This window comes from Melanerpes formicivorus, unplaced genomic scaffold (genome assembly GCF_026170545.1).
Source record: "Melanerpes formicivorus ecotype bairdi unplaced genomic scaffold, bMelFor1.0.p_v2 SCAF_114, whole genome shotgun sequence".
Lineage (NCBI taxonomy): Eukaryota > Metazoa > Chordata > Aves > Piciformes > Picidae > Melanerpes > Melanerpes formicivorus.
This window is the reverse complement of record NW_027142466.1, coordinates 829,024-851,672: the sequence shown is the minus strand read 5'-3', so window position 1 is coordinate 851,672 and position 22,649 is coordinate 829,024. Positions and strand designations below refer to the sequence as shown.

At 62.7% G+C, this 22,649-nt stretch overlaps 1 protein-coding gene across 2 annotated transcripts in view; it reads left to right on the top strand.

Moving 5' to 3' along the window:
* CDON (cell adhesion associated, oncogene regulated) overlaps window positions 1-22,649 on the top strand; it is a 110,475-nt gene that overhangs the window by 74,204 nt on the left and 13,622 nt on the right. For both annotated transcript variants that reach the window (XM_068167288.1, XM_068167287.1), the window contains 4 exons: window positions 593-715; window positions 4,500-4,715; window positions 7,272-7,531; window positions 14,907-14,989. In XM_068167288.1, coding sequence (XP_068023389.1) covers window positions 593-715; window positions 4,500-4,715; window positions 7,272-7,531; window positions 14,907-14,989 — 682 coding nt within the window. The remainder of the gene's footprint in view (window positions 1-592; window positions 716-4,499; window positions 4,716-7,271; window positions 7,532-14,906; window positions 14,990-22,649) is intronic.

The following is a 22,649-nucleotide window of genomic DNA, read 5'->3' as shown; positions in this document are numbered from 1 at the left end:
ATGGCCTCAGGCTGCCCCAGGGGAGGTTCAGTTTGGCCATGAGAAGAAACTTCTTGACTGGAAGGGTTCTCCAGGCCTGGCCCAGGCTGCCCTGGGAGGTGTCTGAATCCCCACCCTTGGAGGTGTTTCAAAGCCACAGAGCTGTGGTGCTGAGGCCATGGCTGAGCCCCAGCCTGGGCAGAGTCACAGAATGGTTGGACTGAATGATCTTTAAGGTGATTCAGTGGTGCTGAGTAGCCTCCATAGCCTCCCCAGAGCCCTCCTGCAGCACTCTGATGTTCACAACACACAGAGCTGCTGCTGGGTTGGATGTTGGAGATGTGGGTGGCTGCTTTTTGGGTGCAATGACCTCTGTCTGCTGTGGAGCTTTAAAAATCAGTGGGAAATACTAAAACTCCAACTTGGAATCATCCAAAGCTGTTCTAAGAACCCATTTTGCAGGACAGCCTGAGCCTGAGGAGCTCAGGGAAGTCCCTGAGTGGTTAACAAAGACCTCAGTGCTGCATTTGGTAACAGCACTGAGCTACACAGGCTCCTGCCTCTGCTTCCTGTGAGCAAAGCAGGTGCAGGCAATTGGTTTTCTCCTCCCCAGGCACCAAGCAGTGGCATCTGATCAACCACCTGCAGCCAGAGACCTCCTATGACATCAAAATGCAGTGCTACAACGAGGGGGGGGAGAGCGAGTACAGCAACGTCATGATCTGTGAGACCAAAGGTGAGCAGCACAGCCTGGCCCAGCCCCCAGCCTGCTGGGCCTGGGGCAGGAAACAGCCTTGGGGATGGGTCTGGGGCAGGAAACATCCTTGGGGAGGAGTCTGGGGCAGGAAACATCCTTGGTGCTGAGTCTGGGGCAGGAAACAGCCTTGGTGATGAGTCTGGGGCAGGAAACATCCTTGGTGATGGGCCTGGCGCAGGAAAGATCCTTGGTGGTGAGTCTGGGGCAGGAAAGATCCTTGGTGCTGAGTCTGGGGCAGGAAAGATCCTTGGTGATGAGTCTGGGGCAGGAAAGATCCTTGGTGCTGAGTCTGGGGCAGGAAACATCCTTGGTGGTGAGTCTGGGGCAGGAAAGATCCTTGGTGATGAGTCTGGGGCAGGAAACATCCTTGGTGCTGAGTCTGGGGCAGGAAACATCCTTGGTGCTGAGTCTGGGGCAGGAAAGATCCTTGGTGCTGAGTCTGGGGCAGGAAACCTCTTTGGTGTGGGGCATGAGACCTCCTTGGCGTTGAGTTTGGGGCCGAAGACATCTTCAGTGCTGAGTTTGGGACATGAAACCTCCTTGGTGCTGAGTTTGGGGCACAAAAGGTCTCCCCTGTTCAGTTTGGGGGCACCAAACATCCTCTCCTTGTTGAGTTTGGGATACAGAACATCCTTGGGGTTGTGTCTGGGGCACCAACCCTCCCCCTGCTGGCTCAGGGGCACCAACCCTCCCCCTGCTGGGTGTGGGGCACCAACCCTCCCCCTGCTGGGGTCTGGGGCACCAACCCTCCCCCTGCTGGGGTCTGGGGCACCAACCCTCCCCCTGCTGGGGTCTGAGGCACCAACCCTCCCCCTGCTGGGTCAGGGGCACCAACCCTCCCCCTGCTGGGGTCAGGGGCACCAACCCTCCCCCTGCTGGGGTCTGGGGCACCAACCCTCCCCCTGCTGGGTCAGGGGCACCAACCCTCCCCCTGCTGGGTGTGGGGCACCAAACCTGCCCCTGCTGGGGTCTGGGGCACCAACCCTCCCCCTGCTGGGGTCTGAGGCACCAAACCTCCCCCTGCTGGGGTCTGAGGCACCAACCCTCCCCCTGCTGGGTGTGGGGCACCAACCCTCCCCCTGCTGGGTCGGGGCAGGACCCATCCCCCGTGCTGAGCTTGCTCTGCAGCTGCACAGGAGGATCCTCTGGAATGTTTCAGGGGATTGTTTTGTCTCCTGGAGCTGGGATTGTTTGGAGCAGATGGAAGCTGATCCCTTGCAGTCCCCAGCAAGGCTCTCACGAAGCTCTGCAGATCTCTGTGGCCCTGCCAGGAGCTCTCCTGCCTTTCCTGGTGGTTTTTTCCCTCCTGGCTCTGCTGATAGCCTGTCCTCAGGAGGCAGCCCTGCTCCTGGGGGTGCCAGCAGGGAGCTGTGTGCCTGCTTCATGTCCTGGGGGCTCTGTGACACCTTGTGGGAGTGCAGAGCCTGGCTGTGGGTGGGGGTCTGGCTGCCTGCCCCCCCCCAATCCCTCCTGCCTCCAGCACAGGGTGGGAGCTGTGCTCTGCAAGTGTCAGACATGGCAGCCAGGCTGCTTCTGCAAGGAATTCCTGGCTCCTTTCATCTCTGAGCCCAGGGAAGGCTGGGAGGGGGAAAATCAGGCAGAAAACTTCAAATGCAGAGCTCTGGGGAAGTGCTTTGGAGAGGAAGAAAGCCCTGGAGGTGTCAAGAGGTGGAGTGCAGCCTTGGGAGGAAGGGCAGGGGGCTGTGGGGCCTGGGACTGTGTGCAGGGAACTGAGCTGCCCCCAGCTCTCACCCTGAGCAGAGAGCAGCTGGCACTGGTGGCACTTCCTGAGGAGGAGCCAGGGGGTGCCCAGCTGGGCAAGAAGGCCACCAGCAGCCTGGCCTGGAGCAGCAATGGTGTGGGCAGCAGGAGCAGGGCAGGGATTGTGCCCCTGGGCTGGGCACTGCTGAGGCCAGCCCTGGAGTGCTGCCTTCAGCTCTGGGCTCCTGGCTGCCAGCAGGAGCTGGAGAGGCTGCAGCAGGGCCAGGGGAGGACAAGGAAGCTGGGGAAGGGTGTGGAGAAGAGGGCTGGGGAGGAGCAGCTGAGGGAGCTGGGGGTGGTGAGGCTGGAGGAGAGGAGGCTGAGGGAGACCTCCTTGCTCTCTGCAGCTCCCTGCAAGGAGGCTGGAGCCAGGTGGGGCTTGGGCTCTGCTCCCAGGGAACAAGGGGCAGGAGAAGAGGCAATGGCCTCAGGCTGCCCCAGGGGAGGTTCAGCTTGGCCAGGAGAAGAAACTTTTTGCCTGAAAGGGTTCTCCAGGCCTGGCCCAGGCTGCCAGGGAGGTGTCTGAATCCCCACCCCTGGAAGGGTTGTCAAGGGGCAGAGCTGTGGTGCTGAGGCCGTGGCTGAGCCTTGGGAGACTCAGAGCAGGGTTGGAGCTGGTGAGCTGTGAGGTCCTTTGCAAGTGAAACAATTCCACAGCCCCCCAGAGCGCAGCTGCTGCTGGCTCACACCTCCCTGCCGGGGCCCTGCTCCCCCTGCAGCCCCCAGCCTGCCCCCGCGGTCACTCACACTCTGCAGGCAGCAGGGACATCCTCCCCTGGATCAGGCTGCCCAGCGCCCTGCCCAGGGCCCTGCCCAGAGCCCCGCCCAAGGCCCCACCCAGCACCCCACCCAGAGCCCTGCCCAACGCCCCGCCCAGGGCCCCACCCAGCACCCCACCCAGAGCCCTGCCCAGAGCCCTGCCCAAGGCCCCACCCAGCACCCCACCCAGAGCCCTGCCCAGAGCCCTGCCCAAGGCCCCACCCAGCACCCCACCCAGAGCCCTGCCCAGCACCCTACCCAGGGCCTCACCCAGCGCCCTGCCCAGAGCCCCACCCAGCGCCCTGCCTAGAGCCCCGCCCAAGGCCCCACCCAGCACCCTGCCCAGGGCCCTGCCCAGCGCCCTACCCAGGGCCCTTCCCAGCACCCCGCCCAGGGCCCTTCCCAGCACCCCACCCAGCACCCTGCCCAGCACCCCGCCCAGGGCCCCAACCAGCACCCTGCCCAGCGCCCTACCCAACACCCCACCCAACGCCTTGCCCAGCGCCCCACCCAGAGCCCCACCTAGGGCCCTGCCCAGTGCCCTGCCCAGTGCCCCACCCAGCACCCTGCCAGAGCCCCACCCAGGGCCCTGCCCAGTACCCTACCAAGCGCCCTGACAACCTTGCCCAGAGCACAGCCCAGTGCCCTGCCAAGTGCCCCACCCAGCGCCCCGCCCAGCACCCTCCCCAGCGCCCCGCCCAGCCTCACCTTGGTGTCTCCATGGAAGGAGCCTCAAGCACCTCCCTGGGCAGCCTGTGCCAGGGCTCAGCCTCCCTCACGCTGCAGAACTTGTACCCAGCTCAGCACCAGCTGTCCACCAGCCCCTCCCTCACCATCCTTCCCCTCCCTCGCCATCCTTCCCCTCCCTCACCATCCTTCCCCTCCCTCACCATCCTTCCCCTCCCTCGCCATCCTTCCCCTCCCTCGCCACCCTTCCTCTCCCTCGCCATCCTTCCCCTCCCTCGCCACCCTTCCTCTCCCTCGCCATCCTTCCCCTCCCTCGCCACCCTTCCCCTCCCTCACCACCCTTCCTTCCCCTCCCTCACCACCCATCTTTCCCCTCCCTCTCCACCCATCATTCCCCTCCCTCTCCTTCCTTCCCCTCCCTCACCATCCACCCTTCCCCTCCCTCGCCATCCTTCCCCTCCCTCGCCACCCTTCCCCTCCCTCGCCACCCTTCCCCTCCCTCGCCACCCTTCCCCTCCCTCACCACCCTTCCCCTCCTCTCCTCTCCCCCCTGCAGTCAAACGCTCCCCGGGGGCCTCGGAGTACCCGCTGAAGGAGCTGAGCACGCCCCCGAGCGCCCCCGAGCGGGCAGGGGGCGGCGCGGGCGGCGGGGGGCGCGGCGGGGACATGCTCTACCTGATCGTGGGCTGCGTGCTGGGGGTCATGGTCCTCATCCTCGTCGCCTTCATCGCCATGTGCCTGTGGAAGAGCCGCCAGCAGGGCGCCCTGCACAGTGAGTCGGCCTGGGCTGGCGCGGGGGGCACGGGGGAGGGCCCGGGGGGGGTGCCCGGGGGGGGGCGCAGGGGGGTGCCCGGGGGGGGGCCCCGGGGGGCAGAGGCTTCTCCTCCCCAGGTGCAGTGAGGGAGCAGCAGCAGCAGCAGCTCCGGTCCGTGGTGGTGCTGCACAGCCAGGCTGTGAGAGGTGTCTGGGTGAGCTCCCTGCAGTCCAGCTCTAACCTGAAGGGGTTCAGAGGGTCTGGGGAGGAGCAGCTGAGGGAGCTGGGGGTGGTGAGGCTGGAGGAGAGGAGGCTGAGGGAGACCTCCTTGCTCTCTGCAGCTCTGTGTGGCAGGAGCCAGGTGGGGATTCATTTCTGCTCCCAAGGAGCAAGGGACAGGAGAAGAGGCAATGGCCTCAGGCTGCCCCAGGGGAGGTTCAGGTTGGACTTGAACAATTTCCTCCCCTTGAGGGTTGTCCAGGCCTGGCCCAGGCTGCCCAGGGCAGAGGTGCAGTCCCCATCCCTGGAGGGGTTTGAGAGCCCTGGAGCTGAGGGCCCTGGCTTGGTGAGGGCCATGGCAGGGCTGGGTCAGGGCTGGACTCCATCACCTGAAAGCTCTTCCAACCAAAGCCATCTCTGCTGAGCCCAGTGCAGCTCTCCTGTGTCAGCACAGCAACTTGTGAAACACAGAGGCTTGACCCCAGAGCTCTCCCCCGCTGGGGTCCAGCGCAGCACGTGGAGGACAAATCCTCTGTCAGCCCTGGGTCCCTGCACAGCCAAGAGCAGCACCCAGGCCTGGTAGAGAGGAGCTGGTGAGGAGAGGCTGCTGGAGCAGAGGTGTTGGAGATGAAGTTTGAAGGGTGCCCTGCACCCCCCCACGGCCCTGCACCCACCCACAGCCCTGCACCCCCCCACGGCTCTGCACCCACCCACGGCCCTGCACCCACCCACAGCCCTGCACCCACCCACGGCCCTGCACCACCCACGGCCCTGCACCCACCCACAGCCCTGCACCACCCACGGCCCTGCACCCACCCACAGCCCTGCACCCACCCACGGCTCTGCACCCACCCACAGCCCTGCACCCATCCACGGCTCTGCACCCACCCACGGCTCTGCACCCACCCACGGCTCTGCACCCACCCATGGCCCTGCACCCACCCACGGCTCTGCACCCACCCATAGCCCTGCACCCACCCACAGCCCTGCACCCACCCACGGCTCTGCACCCACCCACAGCCCTGCACCCACCCACAGCCCTGCACCCCCCCACGGCCCTGCACCCACCCACAGCCCTGCACCCCCCCACGGCTCTGCACCCACCCACAGCCCTGCACCCACCCACGGCTCTGCACCCACCCACAGCCCTGCACCCATCCACGGCTCTGCACCCACCCACGGCCCTGCACCCACCCACGGCTCTGCACCCACCCACGGCCCTGCACCCACCCACAGCCCTGCACCCACCCACAGCCCTGCACCCACCCACAGCCCTGCACCCACCCATGGCTCTGCCCCAGCAGAAGCTCTTCCTTCACCTTTCTTGCTGCTGGGGCAGCCTTGCTCCCTCCCCAGGCCTTGCTTTCTGATGTCCTTTCTGCCTGGCACAGAAACCAAACCCTGGGAGCTCAGAGAGGGAGGCAGGAGCCCAGAGAGGGCTGCTGGGCACAGCCTGGAGGAGACAGCAGAGAGCCACTGGGGACACAAATCTCTCAGCTGAGACCTTTCAGAACAAGGTTCCTGGCTTCAGAGAGTGCCAGAATCCATCCCATGGGCAGAGCCCTGCAGCTGCCCCAGCCCAGCCCTCCCCCCAGCACTGCAGGCTCAGCACCAATCCCTGCCCCTCAGCACCACCCCCAGGGAGGGAGACTCCAGCACTGCCCTGGGCAGACACTTCCAAGCTTTGGGAACCCTCCCAGGGCAGAAAGGTTTCCTGAGAGCCAGCCTCAGCCTCCCCTGCTGCAGCTTGCAGCCATTGCCTCTGCTCCTGGCCCTTGGCACCAAGGAGCAGAGGCTGCCCCCTCCTCGCCCCAACCTCCCTGCAGGGAGCTGCAGAGAGCAAGGAGCTCTCCCTCAGCCTCCTCTGCTCCAGCCTCAACCCCCCCAGCTCCCTCAGCCCTCCTCTAGCCCAGGGGCTCCAGGCCCTTCTCCAGCCTGGCTGCCCTGCTCTGGACAGGCTCCAGCCCCTCAGTGGCCTTCCTGCAGGGAGGGCCCAGGGCTGAGCCCAGCACTGAGCTGTGGCCTCCCCAGTGCTGAGCACAGGGGGATGCTCACCTCCTGGCCCTGCTGCCCACCCTGCTTCTGACCCAAGCCAGGAGGCCATTGCCCTGCTTGGCCCCTGGGCACTGCTGCCTCATGGGCAGTGACTGACACCCAACCCCCCCAGGGCCCTCTCCAGGCTGCAGCTTTCCAACCACCCCTCCCCAGGTCAGGAGCTCCCCATGGGGCTGCCCTGAGCCTCTCCAGGGTTCCATGCCAGGCACTTGAGCATTGCAGAGAGTTGAGGAGAGCTGTAGGAAGAGGGAGAAGTCTCTTCTGTGCCTTGGAGATGCTCATCTGCCTTCTGCCTTCCAGAGTATGACCCTCCTGGCTACCTCTACCAAGGGGCAGAGCTGAGCGGGCAGCTGATGGAGTACAGCACCCTGCCTGGCACCAGCCTGGTCAATGGCAGCATCCATGGCAGCTTCCTGAGCAATGGTGCCCTCAGCAATGGCTGCCCCCATGCCCACCACAAGGCTGGCAACGGAGTGAACGGGCTGGGGAACGGCGCTGGGCTGTACCCAGGGCACAGCAGCACACACCTGGACTACGAACACCCTCATCACCTGCTGAAGGTGAGCTCAGCACTGCCCTGCTGGGGGGGGAAGGGACCCCCAAAGCTCCTCCAGTGCAGCCCCCTGCAGCCCCCAGGGACATCCCCAGCCACAGCAGGCTGCTCCCAGCCCCAACCAACCTGCCCTGCCCTGCTGCCAGCCATGGGGCAGCTCCACCTCTCTGGGCAGCCTGGGCCAGGCTCTCCCCAGCCTCAGCACCAACCATTTCTCCTTCTCTCCACTCTCAAGCTCCCTCTTGGCCTTCCAAACCATCCCCCCTTGGCCTGGCCCAACAGGCCCTGCTCCAGGCTCTGGCCCCAGCTTGCTTCAGGTGCTGGGAGGCCAGCAGAAGGTGTCCCTGGAGCCTTCTCCTCTGCAGGCTGCCCAAGGCCAACTCTCTCAGCCTGGCTCCCAGCAGAGGGCTTCCAGCCCTGCCAGCACTGCTGTGGCCTCCCCTGGCCCTGCTGCCCCAGCTGCCTGCCTGTGCTGTGCTGAGGGCTCCAGAGCTGCCCCAGCCCTGCAGGGGGGGTGAGCAGAGCAGAGCAGAGGGGCAGAATCCCCTCCCTGCCCCTGCTGCCCACCCTGCTGGGGCTCAGCCCAGGCCAGGCTGGGGCTGGGCTGGCAGCGCTGGGTGCCGGCTCCTGGCCAGCTCTGCACCCCCAGCACCCCCAAGGCCTTCTCCTCAGCCCCAGCCTGGGCTGGCACTGGGGATGTCCTGAGCCAGCTGCAGGACCTTGCCCTTGGCCTGGTTGATCCTCAGGAGGGTCACACAGCTCCACCTCCCCAGCCCATCCAGGTCCCTCTGGTTGGATCCCATGCCTCAGGCCTGTCAGCCTCACCACACAGCTTGGTGCCACCTGCAGGCATGCCAGGGGTCCCCCAGTCCCTCTCTCTGTGCTGGTGGTGGTGTTGAGCAGCACTGGTGCCAGTGCAGACCCCTGAGGGCCACCTCAGGACGCTGAGATTTGCTCAGAGGTTGCAGAAGCCAAGTGGGGGAAACATCCACTGATAAGAGGCAGCTCCTCTGGATCCCTCATCCTAGAGGAAGGGACTGTGCTGACAGTGCTGCCTCAGAGGCCAGGCTTTCATGGGAGGCTATCAAGTGACAGCAAGAATTCCTCTGCCTCTGGGAACTCTGCCTGCAGCCTCCTGCTGCCGCAGGCTGGAGGCGCTGGGAACTGTCAGCGCCGGGCCGGGCTGCTGGGCTGCCTCCAGCTGGCAGTCCTCAGTCTTCAGCTCCAGGAGATTTAATTAGAGCTGCTTATTGCCCACATTTCCCCCCCACCTGTTTCAGATCTGCAGCTCCCAGGCAGTGCCTCCACGATGGCAGAGCAGCACCACAGCCTGCTCCCCAGGCTGGTGACACATGGGTGCGATGGGTGACCACCAGATGGATAAGGAACTGGCTTGATGGCTGCACCCAGAGAGTGGCTGTCAATGGCTCCAGGGCCCAGGGGAGGCCAGGGACAAGCAGAGTCCCTCAGGGATCAGTCCTGGGCCCAGGCTTGTTCAACATCTCTGTGGGTGCCATGGACAGTGGCACTGAGTGCAGCCTCAGCAGGGTTGCTGATGGCACCAAGCTGTGTGGGGCAGCAGACAGCTGGAGGGAAGGGATCCATCCAGAGGGAGCTGGACAGGCTGCAGAGCTGGGCACAAGCCAACCTCAGGAGGTTCAACAAGACCAAGGGCAGGGTCCTGCAGCTGGGTGGAGGCAATCCCAGGCACAAATGCAGGCTGGGCAGGGACTGGCTGGAAAGCAGCCCTGAGGAGAGAGCCTTGGGGGTGCTGGGGGAGGAGAAGCTCACCAGGAGCTCTCAGTCTGCACTTGCAGCCCAGAAAGCCAAGCAGAGCCTGGGCTGCAGCAGGAGAAGTGTGGCCAGCAGGGCAAGGGAGGTGATTCTCCCCCTCTGCTCAGCTCTGGGGAGACCCCACCTGCAGTCCTGCCTCCAGTTCTGGAGCCCCTATGGCAAGAGGGATGTGGAGGGGCTGGAAGGTGTCCAGAGCAGGGCCAGGAGGATGAGCAGAGGGCTGGAGCTGCTCTGCTGTGAGGACAGACTGAAGGAGCTGGGGCTGTTCAGTCTGGAGAAGAGAAGGCTCCCAGGTGACCTCATTGTGGCCTTCCAGGATCTGCAGGGGGCTCCAAGAAGGCTGGGGAGGGACTGCTCAGGATCTCAGGCAGTGCTAGGACTAGGGGGAATGGAATGAAGCTGGAGGTGGGGAGATTGAGGCTGGAGGGGAGGAGGAAGTTCTTCCCCATGGGAGTGGTGAAGCCCTGGACTGGGTTGTGCAGGGAGGTGGTTGGGGCCCTGGCCCTGGAGGTGTTTAAGCCCAGGCTGGCTGAGGCTGTGGCCAGGCTGATCTAGTGTGGGGTGTCCCTGCCCATGGCAGGGGGGTTGGGACTGGTGCTCCTTGTGGTCCCTTCCAGCCCTGACTGTGATCCTATGAAGGGCACTGGAGGCTCCGTGCCCCTCGGCAGCTCTGGGGCTGCCTCTTCCCCTCGGGCCCTGGGCTGTGGCTCCTCAGCAGACTCCTTTGGCTGCTTTGTTCTTTGGGGGTTAAAAATTCAAACCAAACCGACCAAGCAAATGAAAGGACAAGGCAATAGGATTGGGTGCTGCAGCTTCTGGAGGCTGTGGGAAGGAAAGCAGCCCAGAGGCAGAGCCCCTCGGTGCGCTGCCCCCCGGCTCCCCTCGCCCAGGGAGAAGAATGATTTCATTCTTGTCTCTGGAAACAGATGGCTCCCATTCAGCCTCGCTCAGAGGCTCCAAACCTTGAGCCTTGCCCAGGAAAGCTGAAAGGGGAGGGGGGGAAACCCGGTGCAGGAGTGTGAGGGAGCAGAGGCAGAGCTGCTCGGGAGGGGGCAGAGCCAGCCCAGCCCCGGGGCTGTTGTTTGTGTTTGGAATTGCAGGGAGCCGCGGCCAGCACAGCGACAAATTAGCTCTTGCAGAGGGGTTGCCACTTGGGTTTGGCTCCAGCTCCGAGGCCACAGCTGTTGGTTCTTCACCTTCCCCTCTCCAGCTCCTTCCGAGGGGGCTGGAGGCAGCTGGGGCTTGGTCTCCTCTCACGGGCAGCAAGGACAGGAGGAGAGGAAAAGGCTTCAGGCTGGGCCAGGGGAGCTGCAGCTTGGCCATCAGGAGCAATTCCCAGCACAGATCCTCAGGCCCTGGCCCAGGCTGCCCCGGGGAGGTGGTGGAGTCCCCAGCCCTGCAGGGGGTTCAGAGCTGTGGGGATGTGGTGCTGAGGGTCAGTGGCAGTGGCTCAGCAGCAGAGGTGGGGCTGGGAGCTCTGGGTGTGATGATCTCCAAGGTCCTCTCCAACCTCAGCAGCTCTATGGTTCTGTGATTCGCTCTCTGCTCTGCTCAGGTACCACAGAACATCTTGATTGATGATCTGGAGGAGGGGATGGAGTCCATCAGCAGTGAATGTGCAGAGGACACCAAGCTGGGGGCAGATGTTGGTCAGTTAGAGGGCAGCAGAGCTCTGCAGAGGGATCTGGCCAGGCTGCACAGATGGGCAGAGGCCAACAGGATGGCATTGAACAAGTCCAAGTGCCAGGGGCTGCACTTTGGCCACAGCAACCCCAGGCAGAGCTACAGGCTGGGGGCAGAGTGGCTGAGAGCAGCCAGGCAGAGAGGGACCTGGGGGTGCTGGTTGATGGTAGGCTGAACAGGAGCCAGCAGTGTGCCCAGGGGGGCAAGAAGGCCAAGGGCATCCTGGCCTGCAGCAGGCAGAGTGTGGCCAGCAGGAGCAGGGAAGTCCTTGTGCCCTGTGCTCAGCACTGCTGAGGCCACCCCTGGAGTCCTGTGTCCAGCTCTGGGCTCCTCAGCTCAAGAAGGAGATTGAGAGACTTGAAGGTGTCCAGAGAAGGGCAAGGAGGCTGGGGAGGGGTCTGGAGCACAGCCCTGTGAGGAGAGGCTGAGGGAGCTGGGGTTGCTTAGCCTGGAGAAGAGGAGGCTCAGGGGAGACCTTCTTGCTCTCTCCAACTCCCTGCAGGGAGGTTGGAGCCAGCTGGGGGTTGGGCTCTTCTGCCAGGCAGCCAGCAGCAGAACAAGAGGACACAGTCTCAAGCTGTGCCAGGGGAGGTTTAGGCTGGAGGTGAGGAGAAAGTTCTTCCCAGAGAGAGTTGTTAGCCATTGGGCTGTGCTGCCCAGGGAGGTGGTGGAGTCCCTGTGCCTGGAGGTGTTCCAGAGGGGATTGGATGTGGCACTTGGAGCCATGGTTTAGCCATGGGGTCTGTGGTGCCAGCTTGGACTTGATGAGCTCTGAGGTCTCTTCCAACCTCATTGATTCTATGTTCCTATGCAAACCTCTCTTTTCTGGGCTGCTTGCAAGGGCAGCCAAGATCCACACCAGGGATTGTTGGATCCATGGGTGAAAAACTCTCCTTAAGTCTCCAACTCTCTAAGGCCTCAGAAAGGGAATCACAGAATGGGTTGGAAGGGAGCCCAAAGCTCAGCCAGCTCCAGCCCCCTGCCATGGGCAGGGACACCTCCCACCAGCCCCAGGCTGCTCAGGGCCTCATCCAGCCTGGCCCTGGACACCTCCAGGCAGGGGACAGCCACAGCCTCCCTGGGCAGCCTGTGCCAGAGCCTCCCCAGCCTCACTCTCAACAATCTCTTGCTCACCTCCACTCTCAATCTCCTCTCTCCCAGCTCAAAGCCATTGCTCCTCTCCTGGCACTCCCAGCCCTTGGCCAAAGTCCCTCCTCAGCTCTCCTGGAGCCCTTCAGGTCCTGGCAGGCAGCTCTGAGGTCTCCCTGGAGCCTTCTCCTCTCCAGGCTGCACAGCCCCAGCACCCCCAGGCTGTGCCCACAGGGGAGGCTGAAAGCTCCCCGTGAGAGGCTCGAGGGCTCACAGGGATGTTTTGTCCCTCCTGGGGGAGCTCTGGGGTGGAAGCAGCACTCTTGGTGCTGGAGGTGGGACCCTCAGTGCCACTCTCACTGCAGGGGTGGCTGCCTGGAGGTCCTGCCCCCCTCCAGCTGGCAGTGCTGGGTTCCTGGTTGGATGTGATGCTCTGAAAGGTCCTTCCCAGCCCAAATGATGCTGCTGTAGGAGGTGTGAGTCACACAAAGCTCTCCCCACTTAGGAGGGCTGCAACTGGGGGGAGGGAGAGCAGAGGGACAGGATGTTCTCATCCTCCTTAGGACTCCTGATTGTTTCACTCATTGGGCTCCAGGAGGGAGGGAGGAGCTGGCCCGGATGGCAATCGAGGCTAATGAGGCATTTCCTCAGAGCTCCCCAGTGCCCTGAGCAGCCTGGAAAATGAAGGATAAAGCTTTCTAGAGCAGAAACAGGGATGGGGAGAAGGTGATGAGATCATGGAATCACAGAATGGTTTGTGTTGGAAGGGACCTTAAAGTGCCACGGGCTGGGTCCTGCCCTTGGCTCCCAACCACCCCAGCAAGGCTCCAGGCTGGGGCAGAGGGGCTGCAAAGTGCCCAGCAGGAAAGGCCCTGGGGGGGGCTGGGTGGCAGCAGCTGGAGAGGAGCCAGGGGGTGCCCAGCTGGGCAAGAAGGCCACCAGCAGCCTGGCCTGGAGCAGCAATGGTGTGGGCAGCAGGAGCAGGGCAGGGATTGTGCCCCTGGGCTGGGCACTGCTGAGGCCAGCCCTGGAGTGCTGCCTTCAGCTCTGGGCTCCTGGCTGCCAGCAGGAGCTGGAGAGGCTGCAGCAGGGCCAGGGAAGGGCAAGGAAGCTGGGGAAGGGTGTGGAGAAGAGGGCTGGGGAGGAGCAGCTGAGGGAGCTGGGGGTGGTGAGGCTGGAGGAGAGGAGGCTGAGGGAGACCTCCTTGCTCTCTGCAGCTCCCTGCAAGGAGGCTGGAGCCAGGTGGGGCTTGGGCTCTGCTCCCAGGGAACAAGGGACAGGAGAAGAGGCAATGGCCTCAGGCTGCCCCAGGGGAGGTTCAGGTTGGCCATGGGAAGAAGCTGCTGTAGAAAGGGATCCAAAGCCCTGGCCCAGGCTCCCAGGGCAGAGGTGGAGTCCCCATCCCTGGAGGGGCTTCAGGGAGGCAGAGCTGTGGTGCTGAGGGCCATGGCTGAGCCCCAGCCTTGGGAGGGTTAGGGAAGGGTTGGACTGGATGAGCTTTGAGGTCTCTTCCAACCAAAGAGATTCTCTGCCTCTAAAGACCTCCTGTCCCCCCCGTGCCATGCCCAGGGACAGCTCCCAGTGGCTCCCCAAGGCCGGCTGAGCTTTCCCAGAGCTGCTCTGCTCTGGAGGAGGGCAGGCAGCCAGCCCTGCCCAGTGAGGTAGGTGTTAATCTGGGCACCTCTCCTGGCTCCTCAGGGCCCCTGCAGCCAAAACCAGCAGCTCCAAATCCCTCTGCCCCCCGGGGCCCATCTGTGCAAACAGCCAGAGCCTGGGAGCCGCTGGCAGGAGCTGCTCCGGAGGCAGCAGTCAGGGGGGGCTGGGGCAGGCTCCGGGGGTGCCAGCAGCAGCAGCAGGGCTCAGGGCTGCCACCAGCCTGCAGGACAAACAACCACAGCCTGCCTGGGCAGCCAGCCCCGGCCTGAGAGCAGGGAATGCCCCAGGGGGGCTGAGCTGCAGGCACTGGCACAGCCCAGTGGGCACTGCAGCATGGCACAGTGCTGTGCTGCCACGGCCTGGGGCACAGCCTGGGGCACAGCCTGGGCATGGAGCAGAGGCTGGGAAGCTGCTGAGGGGCCTGGAGCAGCTCTGGCAGGAGCAAAGGCTGAGAGGCCTGGGGCTGAGAGCCTGCAGAAGAGCAGCCCCAGAGCAATGCTCAGCAATGCTCAGCAAGAGCTGAAGGGCCCCTGGGGGGCAAGAGGCTGGGGCCAGGCTCTGCTGAGTGGTGCCCAGGGCCAGGCCAAGGGGCAGTGGGCAGAGAGTGGAGGCCAGGAGGTTGGAGGGGAGGAGGAGGAGAAAGTTGTTTGTTGGGAGGGTGCTGGAGGCCTGGAGCAGGCTGCCCAGAGAGGTTGTGGACTGTCCTGGTGTGGAGAGCTTCCAACCCCCCCTGGGCACTGTGCCCCTGGGCAGGCTGCTGGGGGTGCCCTGCTGGAGCAGGGCTTGGGCTGGGAGAGCTCTGGGGGTCCCTTCCACCCCCTCCATGCTGGGGCATGGGTGACCATCCAGCCCTGTCTCACCCTTCCTGCTTGCAGAAGGCAGACTCCACCTCAGCCTCACTTTCCCCTCCCCAGTTTGAGGCACTTCTGAGTCTGAGCTGAGCCAGCTCCCAGCAGCCCCACACTGCCAGAGCTGCTCTGCCCCTGGGGGACAAACACCATGCAGGTGCTGCAGCCTGGGCACTGTGCCCCTGGGCAAGCTGCTGGGGGTGCCCTGCTGGAGCAGGGCTTGGGCTGGAGGAGCTTTAGAGGGGCTCTCTAGCCCCCACCCCTCGTGGCTGTATGATCTGAACACTGCTCAGTGCCTCTCTTGCCCTGCAGGGTGGGATGTACACAGCAGTGCCCCAGGCTGACCCCACAGAGTGCCTCAGCTGCCGGAACTGCCACAACAACAACAACAGCAGGTGAGGAGTGGGAGCTGGGCTGGGGCCAGGCTGGGGCTGAGTGCTCCCTGAGAGCACAGGGGAGCTTGGAGATTGGCTCTGGGGTGGAACAGAAGGGGTTGCTAATCATGGTGGGGGTTGGAAGGGACCTCTGGAGATCATCCAAACCACTCTTCATAGAATCATTCAGGGTTGGAAGGGACCACAAGGATCAGCCAGTCCCAACCTCCCTGCCATGGGCAGGGACACCCCACACTAGATCAGCCTGGCCACAGCCTCAGCCAGCCTGGCTGCAAACACCTCCAGGGACAGGGCCCCAACCACCTCCCTGCACAACCCATTCCAGGGCTTCACCACTCTCATGGGGAAGAACTTCCTCCTCCCCTCCAGCCTCAATCTCCCCTCCTCCAGCTTCATTCCATTCCCCCTAGTCCTAGCACTGCCTGAGATCCTGAGCAGTCCCTCCCCAGCCTTCCTGGAGCCCCCTGCAGATCCTGGAAGGCCACAATGAGGTCACCTGGGAGCCTTCTCTTCTCCAGCCTGAACAGCCCCAACTCCTTCAGTCTGTCCTCACAGCAGAGCAGCTCCAGCCCTCTGCTCATCCTCCTGGCCCTGCTCTGGACACCTTCCAGCACCTCCAGATCCCTCTTGCCATAGGGGCTCCAGACCTGGAGGCAGGACTCCAGGTGGGGTCTCCCCAGAGCTGAGCAGAGGGGGAGAATCACCTCCCTTGTCCTGCTGGCCACACTTCTCCTGCTGCAGCCCAGGCTCTGGTTGGCTTTTGCTGAGCATTGCTGAGCATTGCTCTGGGGCTGCTCTTCTGCAGGCTCTCAGCCCCAGGCCTCTCAGCCTTTGCTCCTGCCACAGCTGCTCCAGGCCCCTCAGCAGCTTCCCAGCCTCCCCTGCACTCTCTCCAGCACTTCTCTGGCCCTCTGCAGCTGGGCAGCACACAACTGCCCCCAGGGCTCCAGAGGTGGCCTCAGCAGGGCAGGCCAGAGGGGCAGCACAACCTCCCTTGCCCTGCTGCTGCCCACACTCTTCTCCATGCCCCCAGGACCCCCTTGGCCTTCTTGGCCCCCAGGCCACCTTGCTGCTGCTGGCCAACTCCTTGTCCCCCAGCACTCTCAGCTGCTTCTGCTTGGAGCTGCTTGCCAGCAGCTTCCCCCTGCCCTGTGCTGCTGCAGGAGGTTCTTCCTCCCCAGGGCCAGGCCCCTGCCCTTGCCCTGCTTCACCTTCAGGAGGTTGCTGTGCCCAGCTCTCAGCCTGGGCAGGTTCCTCAGATCTCATTTGCTCTGCATGTTGCTCTGTGTATGCAGGGCAGCTTTGGTCTTTGTAACTCTTCTTTCCTGTGCTCTCCTCTGCTCCAAGATAGCAAAACCATTCCCCATGGAGCCTGCCCTGCTGGATTTCACTGCCCCCCAGAGTCTTACACCTCCTGCCCACCTCTGGAGCTCAGCAGTGAGCAGAGTCACAGCTTTGCTTCCACTCTTCTGTGGAGCCCTGGGGGGGAGGTTCCTCAGGGCTTCAGGGGCAGCCTGGCAGGCAGTGCCGGGGGGGGTTGGGGTTTGCATCCAGAGCAGGAATCTAGAATAGAATAGAATAGAATAGAATAGAATAGAATAGAATAGAATAGAATAGAATAGAATAGAATAGACCAGGTTGGAAGAGACCTTGGAGATCATCAAGTCCAACCCATCATCCAACACCACCTAATCAACTAACCCTTGGCACCAAGCACCTTATCAAGTCTCCTCCTGAACACCTCCAGGGATGGGGACTCCACCACCTCCCTGGGCAGCACATCCCAAGGGCAATCTCTCTCTCTGTGTAAAACTTCCTCCTCATCTCCAGCCTGAACCTCCCCTGGCACAGCTTGAGACTGTGTCCTCTTGTTCTGCTACTGGATGCCTGGGAGCAGAGCCCAACCTCTGCCTGGCTCCAACCTCCCTGCAGGGAGTTGCAGAGAGCAAGAAGGTCTCCCCTGAGCCTCCTCTTCTCCAGGCTAAGCAACCCCAGCTCCCTCAGCCTCTCCTCACAGGGCTGTGCCCCAGACCCCTCCCCAGCCTCCTTGCCCTTCTCTGGACACCTTCAAGTCTCTCAATCTCCTTCTTGAGTGAGGAGCCCAGAGCTGGACACAGGACTCCAGGGGTGGCCTCAGCAGTGCTGAGCACAGGGCACAAGGACTTCCCTGCTCCTGCTGGCCACATTCTGCCTGATGCCCTTGGCCCTCTTGGCCCCCTGGGCACACTGCAGGCTCCTGTTCAGCCTACCATCAACCAGCACCCCCAGGTCCCTCTCTGCCTGGCTGCTCTCAGCCACTCTGCCCCCAGCCTGTAGCACTGCCTGGGGTTGCTGTGGCCAATGTGCAGCACCTGGCACTTGGATGTGTTCAATCTCCTGCCCTTGGCCTCTGCCCATCTGTGCAGCCTGCCCAGGTCCCTCTGCAGAGCCTCTCTGCCCTCCAGCAGATCAACTCCTGCCCCCAGCTTGGTGTCAGCTGCACATTCACTGCTGATGGACTCAATGTCCTCCTCCAGATCATCAATGAAGATGTTAAAGAGCACAGGGCCCAGCACTGAGCAGGATCAGAGAAAACCTCTCTCCTCCCTGGGTGTCTCTGGGTGCTCTCTGGGTGCTCTCTGGGTGCTCTCTGGGTGTCTCTGGTTGTCTCTGGGTATTCTCTGGGTGCTCTCTGGGTGCTCTCTGGGTCTCTCTGGGTGCTCTCTGGTTGTCTCTGGTTGTCTCTGGGTGTCTCTGGGTGTCTCTGGGTATTCTCTGGGTGCTCTCTGGGTGTCTCTGGGTGTCTCTGGGTGCTCTCTGGGTGTCTCTGGGGCTCTGTCACTTCTGGAGGGCCTCAGGAGGATCCTTCCAGGCTGATTGCAGTGGCTGCAGTTAGGACTCCCAGGGCCTGGTGAACTCAGGAGGTTTTGCCACTCCTCCTTTCAATTTGCTCTCAGAGCCTTCAGAGCTGCATCTGGAGAAGCTGAGTTGGAGTCAGGCTGTTGTTGGAGGCAGGAAACATGATCCTGGCTTGACTTTATTCAGTTCTCACTTAAAAATAGGCTTCAGGTTCTTCCTCCTCCCTCAGAGCTGTGTGGAGCAGCTCCTGGGCAGCCTCTGTGCCTCCCTGCTCGCCAGGGCAAGGCTGCAGCCTCCTCACCAGCTGGGTTTGGGGCAGGCTGTGTGGGGGCAGCCATCCAGATGTCCAAGCCTGGCCATCACTTGGGACAGGCTCTGTGTCTCATCCCATGAGCCAGAGCTTGCTTCCCACTTCCCAGCTTGTCACCATCTTGAATTGCTCTCTTTGCCTTCAGACAGCAGAGGGAGAGGCTTCTGCCCCTTCCCCTCCACTCTTCCTCCCAGCTGGGCCATCAGCAGGGCCTGAACTTTGGATTGTCACATCCCTGTTCTATATTTGACTGCTTGATGGAGAAACAGCTTGTCCTCTGCAGCTGCCTTAGCCCAGAGGGGAGCTGTGACCTCCCCGTGGCAGGGGAGCTGCTGCAGGACATGGGAGAGGGAACAGGGAGGAGCTGAGCTGTGCTGGGGAGCTGCCCCAGGGGCTGGGGAGGGGAGCAGCCAGGCCTGGGGGGCACTGGGGACTTACAGGGGGCTCAGTGCAGGAGGCAGTGGGAACTGGAGGCTGTTTCCCCATCTTTGTTTCACCTTCTAGGGCTGGAGGTGATGCAGAGGGGAGCTGTGCCCTGTGCCACCCTCAGCTATCAGACATGGAAGGGTTTGGGTGGGAAGGGACCCCCAAAGCTCATTCCTGCAGCCCCCAGGGACATCCCCAGCCACAGCAGGCTGCTCCCAGCCCCAACCAACCTGCCCTGCCCTGCTGCCAGCCATGGGGCAGCTCCACCTCTCTGGGCAGCCTGGGCCAGGCTCTCCCCAGCCTCAGCACCAACCATTTCTCCTTCTCTCCCCTCTCAAGCTCCCTCTCTGCCTTCCAAACCATCCCCCCTTGGCCTGGCCCAACAGGCCCTGCTCCAAGCTCTGGCCCCAGCTTGCTTCAGGTGCTGGGAGGCCAGCAGAAGGTGTCCCTGGAGCCTTCTCCTCTGCAGGCTGCCCAAGGCCAACTCTCTCAGCCTGGCTCCCAGCAGAGGGCTTCCAGCCCTGCCAGCACTGCTGTGGCCTCCTCTGGCCCTGCTGCCCCAGCTCCCTGCCTGTGCTGTGCTGAGGGCTCCAGAGCTGCCCCAGCCCTGCAGGGGGGGTGAGCAGAGCAGAGCAGAGGGGCAGAATCCCCTCCCTGCCCCTGCTGCCCACCCTGCTGGGGCTCAGCCCAGGCCAGGCTGGGGCTGGGCTGGCAGCGCTGGGTGCCGGCTCCTGGCCAGCTCTGCACCCCCAGCACCCCCAAGGCCTTCTCCTCAGCCCCAGCCTGGACTGCCCCTGGGGCTGTCCTGAGCCAGCTGCAGGTCTTAGTCCTTGCTTAGGCTCAAACCACAGATCCCTGCTGCTCCCCCAGGCCTGCAGCTGCTGCCCTGGGCTGAGTGCTGCGGTGGTGGAGCCCTGAGCAGGTGCTGAAGTGCCAGCCCCTGGCAGCAGCCTTCTCAGCTCAGGTTTTATTGTCACAGCAATGAAATCCCTCAGCCCTGGGCCTAGCCCAGCCCTCCATGCTCTTGTGGCTGCTCTGGGAGGTTTGCCAGGGGCAGGAGCTGCTGACAGGTGGATGTGGTCCCCTGGCCTGAGCCTGTGGGCCAGGGCTGGGTTAGGACTTGGAGCTCTGTCCTCCCCTGGAGCTTTGGGCACTAAAACCTTCTGAGAGCTGCTGGGTGCAGAGGATGTTTGTGGGTCTGTGGTGGCAGATCAGCTGAGAGCCAGGCTGCAGCCCCAGCAGTGATGATCCCGTTGGAGCCCAGCTCCTGCAGGTGGAGCCTGCTGGGGCTGTGGTTGGCACAGGGCTGCCTCTGCTCTGCAGGGTGGCTGCTGCCCATCCCACCATGGGTACTGCAGCTCACTGAGTGCCTCCTGCCTGCCAACAGCCAACCACAGAGAGCTGCAAGCACCAGGGGGGCTTCCAAAGAACCCCCCCAAAACCTCTGCACAGCTGAAATGCAGAGGGCTCCTCCATGGAGCTGACAGCAAAGCAGCACTGAGCACAGGAGCAAAGCAGCACTGAGCACAGGAGCAAAGCAGCACAGGGCACAGGAGCAAAGCAGCACTGAGCACAGGAGCAAAGCAGCACTGAGCACAGGAGCAAAGCAGCACAGGGCACAGGAGCAAAGCAGCACAGGGCACAGGAGCAAAGCAGCACAGGGCACAGGAGCAAAGCAGCACTGAGCACAGGAGCAAAGCAGCACAGGGCACAGGAGCAAAGCAGCACAGGGCACAGGAGCAAAGCAGCACTGACACAGGAGCAAAGCAGCACAGGGCACAGGAGCAGAGCAGCACTGAGCACAGGAGCAAAGCAGCAGTGAGCACAGGAGCAAAGCAGCACAGGGCACAGGAGCAAAGCAGCACAGGGCACAGGAGCAAAGCAGCACTGACACAGGAGCAAAGCAGCACTGAGCACAGGAGCAAAGCAGCACTGAGCACAGGAGCAAAGCAGCACTGAGCACAGGAGCAAAGCAGCACTGAGCACAGGAGCAAAGCAGCACAGGGCACAGGAGCAAAGCAGCACAGGGCACAGGAGCAAAGCAGCACTGAGCACAGGAGCAAAGCAGCACTGACACAGGAGCAAAGCAGCACTGAGCACAGGAGCAAAGCAGCACAGGGCACAGGAGCAAAGCAGCACTGAGCACAGCAGCAAAGCAGCACTGAGCACAGGAGCAGAGCAGCACTGAGCACAGGAGCAAAGCAGCACAGGGCACAGGAGCAAAGCAGCACAGGGCACAGGAGCAGAGCAGCACTGAGCACAGGAGCAAAGCAGCAGTGAGCACAGGAGCAAAGCAGCACAGGGCACAGGAGCAAAGCAGCACTGAGCACAGGAGCAAAGCAGCACTGAGCACAGGAGCAAAGCAGCACAGAGCACAGGAGCAAAGCAGCACTGAGCACAGGAGCAAAGCAGCACAGGGCACAGGAGCAAAGCAGCACTGAGCACAGGAGCAAAGCAGCACTGACACAGGAGCAAAGCAGCACTGAGCACAGGAGCAAAGCAGCACTGTGCACAGGAGCAAAGCAGCACAGGGCACAGGAGCAAAGCAGCACTGAGCACAGGAGCAGAGCAGCACTGAGCACAGGAGCAAAGCAGCACTGACACAGGAGCAAAGCAGCACTGAGCACAGGAGCAAAGCAGCACTGAGCACAGGAGCAAAGCAGCACTGACACAGGAGCAAAGCAGCACAGGGCACAGGAGCAAAGCAGCACTGGGCACAGGAGCAAAGCAGCACAGAGCACAGGAGCAGAGCAGCACTGAGCACAGGAGCAAAGCAGCACTGAGCACAGGAGCAGAGCAGCACTGAGCACAGGAGCAAAGCAGCACTGAGCACAGGAGCAAAGCAGCACAGGGCACAGGAGCAAAGCAGCACAGGGCACAGGAGCAAAGCAGCACTGGGCACAGGAGCAAAGCAGCACAGGACACAGGAGCAAAGCAGCACTGAGCACAGGAGCAAAGCAGCACAGGGCACAGGAGCAAAGCAGCACTGAGCACAGGAGCAAACCAGCACAGGGCACAGGAGCAAAGCAGCACTGAGCACAGGAGCAAAGCAGCACTGAGCACAGGAGCAAACCAGCACAGGGCACAGGAGCAAAGCAGCACTGAGCACAGGAGCAAAGCAGCACTGAGCACAGGAGCAGAGCAGCACTGAGCACAGGAGCAAAGCAGCACTGACACAGGAGCAAAGCAGCAGAGGACACAGGAGCAAAGCAGCACTGAGCACAGGAGCAAAGCAGCACAGAGCACAGGAGCAAAGCAGCACTGAGCACAGGAGCAAAGCAGCACAGGGCACAGGAGCAAAGCAGCACTGAGCACAGGAGCAAAGCAGCACTGGGCACAGGAGCAAAGCAGCACTGACACAGGAGCAAACCAGCACAGGGCACAGGAGCAAAGCAACACTGAGCACAGGAGCAAAGCAGCACAGGGCACAGGAGCAAAGCAGCACTGACACAGGAGCAAAGCAGCACTGAGCACAGGAGCAAAGCAGCACTGAGCACAGGAGCAAAGCAGCAGAGGACACAGGAGCAAAGCAGCACTGGGCACAGGAGCAAAGCAGCACTGACACAGGAGCAAAGCAGCACAGGGCACAGGAGCAAAGCAGCACAGGGCACTGGAGCAAAGCAGCACAGGGTACAGGAGCAAAGCAGCACAGAGCACAGGAGCAAAGCAGCACTGAGCACAGGAGCAAAGCAGCACAGGGCACAGGAGCAAAGCAGCACTGGGCACAGGAGCAAAGCAGCACTGAGCACAGGAGCAAAGCAGCACTGAGCAAAGGAGCAGAGCAGCACTGAGCACAGGAGCAAAGCAGCACTGCGCACAGGAGCAAAGCAGCACTGACACAGGAGCAAAGCAGCACTGAGCACAGGAGCAAAGCAGCACTGAGCACAGCAGCAAAGCAGCACTGAGCACAGGAGCAAAGCAGCACAGGGCAGAGGAGCAAAGCAGCACTGAGCACAGGAGCAAAGCAGCACAGAGCACAGGAGCAAAGCAGCACAGGGCAGAGGAGCAAAGCAGCACTGAGCACAGGAGCAAAGCAGCACAGGGCACAGGAGCAAAGCAGCACAGGGCACAGGAGCAAAGCAGCAC